At 58.6% G+C, this 13,332-nt stretch overlaps 1 protein-coding gene across 1 annotated transcript in view; it reads right to left on the bottom strand.

Moving 5' to 3' along the window:
• Positions 1-13,332, bottom strand: part of LOC140411302 (macrophage-capping protein-like) — a 113,331-nt gene that overhangs the window by 30,009 nt on the left and 69,990 nt on the right. The window contains 3 exon segments of the mRNA XM_072500423.1: positions 10,691-10,704; positions 10,707-10,839; positions 12,302-12,444. Coding sequence (XP_072356524.1) covers positions 10,691-10,704; positions 10,707-10,839; positions 12,302-12,444 — 290 coding nt within the window.

Raw genomic sequence — 13,332 nt, 5'->3', positions numbered from 1 at the left:
ACCACGGTGTGTAACCACGGTGTGTAACCACGGGGTGAAACCACGGTGTGTAACCACGGTGTGTAACCACGGTGTGTAACCACGGCGTGTAACCACGGCGTGTAACCCCGGTGTGCAACCCCGGCGTGTAACCACGGCGTGTAACCCCGGCGTGTAACCACGGCGTGTAACCACGGCATGTAACCACGGCGTGTAATCACGGCGTGTAACCACGGCGTGCAACCACGGCGTGTAACCCCGGTGTGTAACCACGGCGTGTAACCACGGCGTGTAACCACGGCATGTAACCACGGCGTGTAACCACGGCATGTAACCACGGCGTGTAACCACGGCATGTAACCACGGCGTGCAACCACGGTGTGCAACCACGGCGTGTAACCGCGTGTAACCACGGTGTGCAACCACGGCGTGTAATCACGGCGTGTAACCACGGCGTGTAACCACGGCGTGTAATCACGGCGTGTAACCGCGTGTAACCACGGTGTGCAACCACGGTGTGTAACCCCGGTGTGTAACCACGGCGTGTAACCACGGCGTGTAACCACGGCATGTAACCACGGCGTGTAACCACGGCATGTAACCACGGCGTGTAATCACGGCGTGTAACCACGTGTAACCACGGCGTGTAATCACGGCGTGTAACCGCGTGTAACCACGGTGTGTAACCACGGCATGTAACCACGGCATGTAACCACGGCGTGTAATCACGGCGTGTAACCGCGTGTAACCACGGTGTGCAACCACGGTGTGCAACCACGGTGTGTAACCACGGCGTGTAACCACGGCGTGCAACCACGGTGTGTAACCACGGTGTGTAACCACGGTGTGTAACCACGGCGTGTAACCACGGCGTGTAACCACGGTGTGCAACCACGGTGTGTAACCACGGCGTGTAACCACGGCGTGTAACCACGGCGTGTAACCATGGTGTGCAACCACGGTGTGTAACCACGGCGTGTAACCACAATGTGTAACCACGATGTGTAACCACGGGCTGTAACCACGGCGTGTAACCACGGCGTGTAACCACGGTGTGTAACCACGGTGTGTAACCACGGCGTGTAACCACGGCGTGTAACCACGGCGTGCAACCACGGTGTGTGACCACGGTGTGCGACCACGGCGTGTGACCACGGTGTGCGACCACGGCGTGTGACCACGGCGTGTCACCACGGTGTGTGACCACGGTGTGTGACCACGGTGTGTGACCACGGTGTGTAACCACGGTGTGTAACCACGGTGTGCAACCACGGCGTGCAACCACGGTGTGAAACCACAGTGTGTAACCACGGCGTCTAACCACGGCGTGTAACCACGGCGTGTAACCACGGTGTGCAACCACGGCGTGTGACCACGGTGTGTGACCACGGTGTGTGACCACGGTGTGTAACCACGGTGTGCAACCACGGCGTGTAACCACGGTGTGCAACCACGGCGTGCAACCACGGTGTGTAACCACGGTGTGTAACCACGGTGTGTAACCACGGCGTCTAACCACGGTGTGAAACCACGGTGTGTAACCACGGCGTCTAACCACGGCGTGTAACCACGGTGTGTAACCACGGTGTGAAACCACGGTGTGTAACCACGGTGTGAAACCACGGTGTGTAACCACGGTGTGCAACCACGGTGTGCAACCACGGTGTGCAACCACGGTGTGAAACCACGGTGTGTAACCACGGCGTCTAACCACGGTGTGTAACCACGGTGTGTAACCACGGTGTGCAACCACGGCGTGTAACCACGGTGTGCAACCACGGTGTGCAACCACGGCGTGCAACCACGGTGTGAAACCACGGTGTGTAACCACGGCGTGTAACCACGGTGTGCAACCACGGCGTGCAACCACGGTGTGAAACCACGGTGTGTAACCACGGTGTGTAACCACGGTGTGTAACCACGGTGTGAAACCACGGTGTGTAACCACGGTGTGTAACCACGGTGTGAAACCACGGTGTGTAACCACGGTGTGTAACCACGGTGTGTAACCACGGCGTGTAACCACGGCGTGCAACCACAGTGTGTAACCACGGTGTGTAACCACGGTGTGTAACCACGGTGTGAAACCACGGTGTGTAACCACAGTGTGTAACCACGGTGTATAACCACGGTGTGTAACCCCGGTGTGTAACCACGGCATGCAACCACGGCGTGTAACCACGGCGTGTAACCACGGCGTGTAACCACGGCATGTAACCACGGCGTGTAACCACGGCATGTAACCACGGCGTGTAATCACGGCGTGTAACCACGGCGTGTAACCACGGCATGTAACCACGGCGTGTAACCACGGCATGTAACCACGGCGTGTAACCACGGCATGTAACCACGGCGTGCAACCACGGTGTGCAACCACGGCGTGTAACCGCGTGTAACCACGGTGTGCAACCACGGCGTGTAATCACGGCGTGTAACCACGGCGTGTAACCACGGCGTGTAACCCCGGTGTGTAACCACGGCGTGTAACCCCGGTGTGTAACCACGGCGTGTAACCACGGCGTGTAACCACGGTGTGCAACCACGGCGTGCAACCACGGCGTGTAACCACGGCGTGCAACCACGGTGTGTAACCACGGCGTGCAACCACGGTGTGTAACCACGGTGTGCAACCACGGTGTGCAACCACGGCGTGCAACCACGGCGTGCAACCACGGCGTGTAACCACGGCGTGCAACCACGGCGTGTAACCACGGCGTGTAACCACGGCGTGTAACCACGGTGTGCAACCACCGCGTGTAACCACGGCGTGTAACCACGGTGTGCAACCACGGTGTGCAACCACGGTGTGCAACCACGGTGTGTAACCACGGCGTGTAACCACGGCGTGTAACCACGGCGTGTAACCACGGCGTGCAACCACGGCGTGCAACCACGGCGTGTAACCACGGCGTGCAACCACGGCGTGTAACCACGGCGTGTAACCACAGCGTGTAACCACGGTGTGCAACCACCGCGTGTAACCACGGCGTGTAACCACTGAGGCACTCCCTCAGTACTGACCCTTTGACAGTGCAGCACTCCCTCAGTACTGACCCTCTGACAGTGCAGCACTCCCTCAGTACTGACCCTTTGACAGTGCAGCACTCCCTCAGTACTGACCCTCTGACAGTGCAGCACTCCCTCAGTACTGACCCTCTGACAGTGCAGCATTCCCTCAGTACTGACCCTCTGACAGAGCAGCACTCCCTCAGTACTGACCCTCTGACAGTGCAGCACTCCCTCAGTACTGACCCTCTGACAGTGCAGCACTCCCTCAGTACTGACCCTCTGACAGTGCAGCATTCCCTCAGTACTGACCCTCTGACAGAGCAGCACTCCCTCAGTACTGACCCTCTGACAGTGCAGCACTCCCTCAGTACTGACCCTCTGACAGTGCAGCACTCCCTCAGTACTGACCCTCTGACAGTGCAGCACTCCCTCAGTACTGACCCTCTGACAGTGCAGCACTCCCTCAATACTGACCCTCTGACAGTGCAGCTCTCCCTCAGTACTGAACCTCTGACAGTGCAGCACTCCCTCAGTACTGACCCTCTGACAGTGCAGCACTCCCTCAGTACTGACCCTCTGACAGTGCAGCAATCCGTCAGTACTGACCCTCTGACAGTGCAGCACTCCGTCAGTACTGACCCTCTGACATTGCAGCACTCCCTCAGTACTGACCCTCTGACAGTGCAGCACTCCCTCAGTACTGACCCTCTGACAGTGCAGCACTCCCTCAGTACTGACCCTCTGACAGTGCAGCACTCCCTCAGTACTGACCCTCTGACAGTGCAGCACTCCCTCAGTACTGACCCTCTGACAGTGCAGCACTCCCTCAGTACTGACCCTCTGACAGCGCAGCACTCACTCAGTACTGACCCTCTGACAGTGCAGCACCCCCTCAGTACTGACCCTTTTACAGTGCAGCACTCCCTCAGTACTGACCCTCTGACAGTGCAGCGCTCCCTCAGTACTGACCCTCTGACAGTGCAGCGCTCCCTCAGTACTGACCTCTGACAGTGTAGTACTCCCTCAGGACTGACCCTCTGACAGTGCAGCACTCTCTCAGTACTGACCCTCTGACAGTGCAGCACTCCCTCAGTACTGACCCTCTGACAGTGCAGCACTCCCTCAGTACTGACCCTCTGACAGTGCAGCAATCCGTCAGTACTGACCCTCTGACAGTGCAGCACTCCGTCAGTACTGACCCTCTGACATTGCAGCACTCCATCAGTACTGACCCTCTGACAGTGCAGCACTCCCTCAGTACTGACCCTCTGACAGTGCAGCACTCCCTCAGTACTGACCCTCTGACAGTGCAGCACTCCCTCAGTACTGACCCTCTGACAGTGCAGCACTCCCTCAGTACTGACCCTCTGACAGCGCAGCACTCACTCAGTACTGACCCTCTGACAGTGCAGCACCCCCTCAGTACTGACCCTTTTACAGTGCAGCACTCCCTCAGTACTGACCCACTGACAGTGCAGCTCTCCCTCAGTACTGACCCTCTGACAGTGCAGCGCTCCCTCAGTACTGACCTCTGACAGTGTAGTACTCCCTCAGGACTGACCCTCTGACAGTGCAGCACTCTCTCAGTACTGACCCTCTGACAGTGCAGCACTCCCTCAGTACTGGCCCTCTGACAGTGCAGCACTCCCTCATTACTGACCCTCTGACAGTGCAGCACTCCCTCAGTACTGACCCTCTGACAGTGCAGCACTCCCTCAGTACTGACCCTCTGACAGTGCAGCACTCCATCAGTACTGACCCTCTGACAGTGCGGCACTCCCTCAGTACTGACCCTCTGACAGTGCAGCACTCCCTCAGTACTGACCCTCTGACAGTGCAGCACTCCCTCAGTACTGACCCTCTGACAGTGCGGCACTCCCTCAGTACTGACCCTCTGACAGTGCGGCACTCCCTCAGTACTGACCCTCTGACAGTGCAGCACTCCCTCAGTACTGACCCTCTGACAGTGCGGCACTCCCTCAGTACTGACCCTCTGACAGTGCAGCACTCCCACAGTACTGACCCTCTGACAGTGCAGCACCCCCTCAGTACTGACCCTCTGACAGTGTAGTACTCCCTCAGGACTGACCCTCTGACAGTGCAGCACCCCCTCAGTACTGACCCTCTGACAGTGTAGTACTCCCTCAGGACTGACCCTCTGACAGTGCAGCTCTCCCTCAGTACTGACCCTCTGACAGCGCAGCACTTCCTCAGTACTGACCCTCTGACAGTGCAGCACTCCCTCAGTACTGACTCTCTGACAGTGCAGCACTCCCTCAGTACTGACCCTCTGACAGTGCGGCGCTCCCTCAGTACTGACTCTCTGACAGTGCAGCACTCCCTCAGTACTGACCCTCTGACAGTGCAGCACTCCCTCAGTACTGACCCACTGACAGTGCAGCACTCCCTCAGGACTGACCCTCTGACAGTGCGGCACTCCCTCAGCACTGACCCTCTGACAGTGCGGCACTCCCTCAGTACTGACCCTCTGACAGTGCAGCACTCCCTCAGTATTGACCCTCTGACAGTGCAGCACTCGCTCAGTACTGACTCTTGGACAGTGCAGCACTCCCTCAGTACTGACCCACTGACAGTGCAGCTCTCACTCAGTACTGACCCTCTGACGGTGCGGCACTCCCTCTGCACTGACCCTCTGACAGTGCGGCACTCCCTCAGCATTGACCCTCTGACAGTGCGGCACGCCCTCAGTACTGAGTCTCTGACAGTGCAGCACTCCCTCAGTACTGACCCACTGAGAGTGCGGCACTCCCTCTGTACTGACCCTCTGACAGTGCAGCACTCCCTCAGTACTGACCCTCTGACAGTGCAGCACTCCCTCAGTACTGACCCTCTGACAGTGCAGTACTCCCTCAGTACTGACCCTCTGACAGTGCAGCCATCCCTCAGTACAGACCCTCTGACAGCGCGGCACTCCCTCAGTACTGACCCTCTGACAGTGCAGCACTCCCTCTGTACTGACCCTCTGACAGCGCGGCACTCCCTCAGTACTGACCCTCTGACAGTGCAGCACTCCCTCCGTACTGACCCTCTGACAGTGCAGCACTCCCTCAGTACTGACCCTCTGACAGTGCAGCACTCCCTCTGTACTGACCCTCTGACAGTGCAGCACAGCCTCAGTACTGACCCTCTGACAGTGCAGCACTCCCTCAGTACTGACCCTCTGACAGTGCAGCACTCCCTCAGTACTGACCCTCTGACAGTGCTGCACTCCCTCAGTACTGACCCTCTGACAGTGCAGCACTCCCTCAGTACTGACCCTCTGACAGTGCAGCACTCCCTCAGTACTGACCCTCTGACAGTGCAGCACTCCCTCAGTACTGACCCTCTGACAGTGCAGCACTCCCTCAGTACTGACCCTCTGACAGTGCAGCTCTCCCTCAGTACTGACCTTCTGACAGTGCAGCACTCCCTCAGTACTGACCCACTGACAGTGCAGCTCTCCCTCAGTACTGACCCTCTGACAGTGCAGCACTCCCTCAGTACTGACCCTCTGACAGTGCAGCACTCCCTCACTACTGACCCTCTGACAGTGCAGCGCTCCCTCAGTACTGACCCTCTGACAGTGCAGCACTCCCTCAGTACTGACCCTCTGACAGTGCAGCACTCCCTCAGTACTGACCCTCTGACAGTGCAGCACTCCCTCACTACTGACCCTCTGACAGTGCAGCGCTCCCTCAGTACTGACCCTCTGACAGTGCAGCACTCCCTCAGTACTGACCCTCTGACAGTGCAGCACTCCCTCAGTACTGACCCTCTGACTGTGCAGCACTCCCTCAGTACTGACCCACTGACAGTGCAGCACTCCCTCAGTACAGACCCTCTGACAGTGCAGCTCTCCCTCAGTACTGACCCTCTGACAGTGCAGCGCTCCCTCAGTACTGACCCTCTGACTGTGCAGCACTCCCTCAGTACTGACCCACTGACAGTGCAGCACTCCCTCAGTACAGACCCTCTGACTGTGCAGCGCTCCCTCAGTACTGACCCTCTGACAGTGCAGCACTCCCTCAGTACTGACCCTCTGACAGTGCAGCACTCCCTCAGTACTGACCCTGTGACAGTGCAGCACTCCATCAACACTGACCCTCTGACAGTGCAGCACTCCCTCAGTACTGACCCTGTGACAGCGCGGCACTCCCTCAGTACTGACCCTCTGACAGTGCAGCACAGCCTCAGTACTGACCCTCTGACAGTGCAGCACTCCCTCAGTACTGACCCTCTGACAGTGCAGCGCTCCCTCAGTACTGTCACTCTGACAGTGCAGCACTCCCTCAGTACTGACCCTCTGACAGTGCAGCACTCCCTCAGTACTGACCCTCTGACAGTGCAGCACTCCCTCAGTACTGACCCTCTGACAGTGCAGCACTCCCTCAGTACTGACCCTCTGACAGTGCAGCACTCCCTCAGTACTGTCTCTCTGACAGTGCAGCACTCCCTCAGTACTGACCCTCTGACAGTGCAGCGCTCTCTCAGTACTGACCCTCTGACAGTGCAGCTCTCCCTCAGTACTGACCCTCTGACAGTGCAGCGCTCTCTCAGTACTGACCCTCTGACAGTGCAGCACTCCCTCAGTACTGACCCTCTGACAGTGCAGCACTCCCTCAGTACTGACCCTCTGACAGTGCAGCACTCCCTCACTACTGACCCTCTGACAGTGCAGCGCTCTCTCAGTACTGACCCTCTGACAGTGCAGCACTCCCTCAGTACTGACCCTCTGACAGTGCAGCACTCCCTCAGTACTGACCCTCTGACAGTGCAGCACTCCCTCAGTACTGTCTCTCTGACAGTGCAGCACTCCCTCAGTACTGACCCTCTGACAGTGCAGCGCTCTCTCAGTACTGACCCTCTGACAGTGCAGCACTCCCTCAGTACTGACCCTCTGACAGTGCAGCACTCCCTCAGTACTGACCCTCTGACAGTGCAGCACTCCCTCACTACTGACCCTCTGACAGTGCAGCGCTCTCTCAGTACTGACCCTCTGACAGTGCAGCACTCCCTCAGTACTGACCCTCTGACAGTGCAGCACTCCCTCAGTACTGATCCTCTGACAGTGCAGCATTCCCTCAGTACTGACCCTCTGACAGTGCAGCACTCCCTCAGTACTGACCCTCTCTCTGACAGTGCAGTACTCCCTTGGAGGGGATTGGGGGGAGATGGGGGGAGTAGGGGGAGATGGGGGATATGGGAGAGATGGGAGAGATGGGGGAGTTGGGGGAGTTGGGGGAGTTGGGGGGAGATGGGGGGAGATGGGGGGAGATGGGGTGAGTTGGGGAGATGGCGAGAGATGGTGGTGATGGGAGATGGGGGTGTTGGGGGGTGATGGTGGTGATGGAGGAGATGGGGGAGTTGGGGGGAAATGGTGGTGATGGGGGAGAAGGGGTTGTTGGGGGGAGTTGGGGGTGATGGAGGAGATGGGGGAAGTTGGGGGAGATGTGGGTGATGGGCAGAGTTGGGGAGATGGGGGAGTTGGGGGAGATGGGGGAGTTGGGGGTGATGGGGGAGTTGGGGGAGATGGGGGTGATGGGGCGATGGGGGTGATGGGGGTGATGGGAGGGGTTGGGGAGATGGGGTGATGGGGGAGTTGGGGAGATGGGGGAGTTGGGGGAGATGGGGGTGATGGGGGGAGTTGGGGGTGATGGGGGAGTTGGGGGAGATGGGGGTGATGGAGGAGATGGGGGAATTGGGGGAGATGGGGGGAGTTGGGGGAGTTGGAGGAGATGGGGGTGATGGGGGTGATGGGGGAGATGGGGGAGTTGGGGAGATGGGGGTGATGGGGGAGTTGGGGAGATGGGGGCGATGGGGGAGTTGGGGGAGATGGGGGGAGTTGGGGGAGATGGGGGGAGTTGGGGGAGATGGGGGGAGTTGGGGGAGTTGGGGTGATGGGGGTGATGGAGGGGAGTTGGGGAGATGGGGGTGATGGGGGAGTTGGGGAGATGGGGGAGTTGGGGGAGATGGGGGTGATGGGGGGAGATGGGGGTGATGGGGGGAGTTGGGGGTGATGGGGGAGTTGGGGGAGATGGGGGTGATGGAGGAGATGGGGGAATTGGGGGAGATGGGGGGAGATGGGTGTGTTGGGGGGAGTTGGGGGAGATGGGGGTGATGGGGGAGATGGGGGAGTTGGGGAGATGGGGGTGATGGGGGAGTTGGGGAGATGGGGGTGATGGGGGAGTTGGGGGAGGTGGGGGGAGTTGGGGGAGTTGGGTGAGATGGGGGTGATGGAGGAGATGGGGGAACTGGGGGAGATGGGGGGAGATGGGTGTGTTGGGGGGAGTTGGGGGAGATGGGGGTGATGGGGAGATGGGGGAGTTGGGGGTAGATGGAGGTGTTGGGGGGAGATGGGGGTGTTGGGGGGAGTTGGGGAGATGGGGGGAGTTGGGGAGATGGGGGTGATGTAGGGAGTTGGGGGAGTTGGGGCTGTTGGGGGGAGTTGGGGTGATAGGGGAGTTGGGGAGATGGGGGGATTTGGGGGGTGTTGGGGGAGATGGGGTGATGTAGGAGATGGGGGGAGTTGGGGAGATGGGGGTAATGGGGGAGTTAGGGGAGATGGGGGTGATGTAGGAGTTGGGGGAGTTGGGGTTCTTGGGGGGATTTAGGGAGATGGGGGTGATGGGGGAGTTGGGGGTGATGTAGGAGATGGGGGAGTTGGGGGAGATGGGGTTGTTGGGGGGAGTTGGGGTAGATAGGGGGTTATGTCGGAGAAAGGGGAGTTGGGGAGATGGGGTTGTTGGGGGAGTTGGGGAGATGGGGGTGATGGAGGAGCATGGGGGGAGTTGGAGGAGATGGGGTTGTTGGGGGAGTTAGGGGGCGCATGGGGCGAGTTGGGGGCGCTGGGGGGGAAGATTGGGGAGAGTTGGGGAGATGGGGAGCATGGGGTGCATGGGGGTGATGGGGGTGATGGGGGCGAGTTAGGGGGAGAAGGGGTGATGGGGGAGACAGGGGTTATGTAGGAGTTGGGGGAGATGGGGGTGATGTGGGGAAGTTGGGGGGTGAGATGGGGTCGATGGGGGAGTCTTAGGGTGCTACTGTAAGGAGTCTGGGAGATGGCGGTTGTTGGGGGGAGTTGGGGGAGTTGGGAGATTTGGGGCTGATGGGGGAGTTAGGAGATGCGGGGTGATGTAGGAGATGGTCGGAGTTGGGGGCGATGGGGGGAGTTGGGGGGTTGGGGAGATGGGGGTGATGGAGGAGATGGCTGGCGAGTTGGGGCGAATGGAGGTGATGGAGGAGATGGCGGGAGTTGGGGGCGTGTGGGGCGATGGGGGGAGCTTGGGGGCGATGGGGGGTGATGTCGGAGTTGGGGGAGATGGGGTGTCGATTGGGGAGTTGGGCGAGATGGGGGTTTTTGGAGGGGTCAAGTTTAGTTGGGGGTTGAGGAGATGGGGGTCGATGGAGGAGATGGGGAGTTGGGGGAGATGGGGGGCAGTTGGGGGAGTTGGGGTGAGGAGCATGGGGGTGATGGAGGAGCTGGCGGGAGTCGGGGAGACCAGGGGAGTCAACTCTAGACGGAGGGCTGGAATGCGGTGAATGGTTCAGGAGTGAGGGTGAGACCAGCCCTCCTGTTGAGTGCCAGTGTGTGGGTTGAGTTAGGGCCTAACATGACCATGAGGAAGGTGTAGTCGCAGGCCTCAGGCTTCAGGCTGGCCTTGTTCTCTCGGCCTTCCTCGCACGGTGTTATCCCCAATCTCACCTCTATCATCTCCCTGGCTCCTCTCCATCATTCACAACGATGACCTGGGATTTTCCACGGCGTTCCAGATCCCGGATGGAGATGGCAACCTCCCCGGCCTTCTGCCGCTCAAACATGTTGCATTCGGATCCACACCACTGATAAATGGTCTGTGGAGAGACAGCAAAAACATGGACACGGATAAACAGCACAGAGAGGGGAGAGAGAGAGAAACGGCTGAGATAAAGAGAGAGAGAGAGACAGAAAAAGAGAGAGAGAGAGGGTGGGAGCGATAGAAAGCGGATAAAGCTGGAGAGAAAGACAGAGAATGAGAGAAATAACATGAAAGAGTGAGTGAAAAATAGAGAGAGAGAAAGAAAGAGGGAGAAGCCAAACATCCCACACATTTGGAAATTCACCTTCTCACAAGTCACGCTGAGCCTACCACCCAGGAACAGGACATCCGGCCTATCTACGGGTGTTGCTGCTCCATCTGAGCCTCCTCCCAGAATCCCCCCACACCATCTCATCCCATCAACATCTCCTCCTATCTCTCTCTCCTTCGTGTGTTCATCCAACTTCCCAATTAAATACATCCCCAACATTCACCCCCAACCACTCCTCCTGTTCCTGTGTATCAGGCTGGAGAAGGGGCTGAATGGGGCCTCCTCCTGTTTCTGTGTAACAGGCTGGAGAAGGGGCTGAATGGGGCCTCCTCCTGTTCCTGTGTAACAGGCTGCAGAAGGGGCTGAATGGGGCCTCCTCCTGTTCCTGTGTAACAGACTGGAGAAGGTGTGAATGGGGCCTCCTCCTGTTCCTGTGTAACAGGCTGGAGAAGGGGCTGAATGGGGCCTCTTCCTGTTGCTGTGTAACAGGCTGGAGAAGGGGCTGAATGGGGCCTCCTCCTGTTCCTGTGTAACAGGCTGGAGAAGGGGCTGAATGAGTCCTCCTCCTGTTCCTGTGTAACAAGATGGAGAAGGGGCTGGATGGGGCCTCATCCCTGTTCCTGTGTAACAAGATGGAGAAGAGGCTGAATGGGGCCTCCTCCTGTTGCTGTGTAACAGGCTGGGAGAAGGGGCTGAATGGGGCCCTCCTCCTGTTCCTGTGTAACAAGATGGAGAAGGGGCTGAATGGGGCCTCCTCCTGTTGCTGTGTAACAGGCTGGAGAAGGGGCTGAATGGGGCCTCCTCCTGTTCCTGTGTAACAGGCTGGAGAAGGGGCTGAAATGGGCCTCCTCCTGTTACTGTGTCACAGGCTGGAGAAGGGTCTGAATGGGGCCTCCTCCTGTTCCTGTGTAACTGGCTGAAGAAGGGGCTGAATGGGGCCTCCTCCTGTTCCTGTGTAACAGGCTGGAGAAGGGGCTGAATGGGGCCTCCTCCTGTTCCTATGTAACAGGCTGGAGAAGGGGCTGAATGGGGCCTCCTCCTGTTCCTGTGTAACAGACTGGAGAAGGGGCTGAATGGGGCCTCCTCCTGTTCCTGTGTAACAGGCTGGAGAAGGGCTGAATGGGGCCTCCTGTTCCTTCGATGATTCCTGGGACGAGGGGTTCTGACCCGGTGGAATCCAAACTGCTGTAACCCCCACCGCCCCTCCCCCCCCCCCCCCCCCCCCCCCACTCCGCATGGTCCTTACCTTCCCGAGGTCCAGGATGAAACAATCGCCAGTGTTGAAGCTGTCCCAGCTGATGTCCACCTGCTTGGCTCGCACATTCCGCTTCCCTTTGACGTGGTAGAGTCTCCGGATGGAGGCTGGAGCGAAAGAGAGAAATCCAGTGTGTTAGATAGAGTTACATCCAGCATAGGGCCAGGCCTTTCAACTTCCACCCAGTATTTATTCCCCATACCAAGCTCGTCCCTATCCCTCTCCCCCTCGCCCCATCGACACCCGCCTCCCAATTCCTCGCCCCCTCGACACCTCCTTCTCGCCCTCTCTCCCCCTCGCCCCATCGACACCTCCTTCTCTCCCCCTCGCCACCTCCTTCTCTCCCCCTCGCCCCCTCGACACCACCTCCCAATCCCTCGCCCCCTCGACACCTCCTTCTCGCCCTCTCTCCCCCTCGCCCCCTCCTTCTCGCCCCCTCGACACCTCCTTCTCTCCCCCCTCGCCCCATCGACACCGCCTCCCAATCCCTCTCCCCCTCGACAGCTCGACACCGCCTCCCAATCCCTCTCCCCCTCGACACCTCCTTCTCGCCCTCTCTCCCTCTTCTGTCCTTTCAATTTCCTCCTTCCACCAATCCACAACATTCACCACAGCCGCTCCCTTGTGGCCGCGAGTTCCTCATTTCCGCAGCTCTCAGAGGGGAGTGGTAGCTGCTGAAATCCCCCTGGGGTTTATTGGCACAGTGGTCAGAACGGCTGCCTCACAGCTCTGTTGTACTTTCTCTTTCCTTGTCTTTTCCTGTGGCTCTGTTCTAACTACGGCAGTCAGTGAGTTTCCCTCCTTTCTTTTGTTATCTGTGTCCTAATGCTCAGAGTCGCCAGGTATCGAATGATACCACCACAAGTTTCAACCGGCTATCGATCAAAGAGCCAAACACCAGTTAGTTAGTTCAAGGTCAAGGGTACTTTATTTACACACAATTAGTCTGGCAACATAAACACTACTAGTTAACTACACCGATCAACTAAGCCAACATGTACTTAACTTTTTAACTGGAGAAG

This window comes from Scyliorhinus torazame, chromosome 4 (genome assembly GCF_047496885.1).
Source record: "Scyliorhinus torazame isolate Kashiwa2021f chromosome 4, sScyTor2.1, whole genome shotgun sequence".
Classification (NCBI taxonomy): Eukaryota; Metazoa; Chordata; class Chondrichthyes; order Carcharhiniformes; family Scyliorhinidae; genus Scyliorhinus; species Scyliorhinus torazame.
Note: the sequence above shows the minus strand (reverse complement) of the source record. Positions and strands in the feature narration are given on the sequence as shown.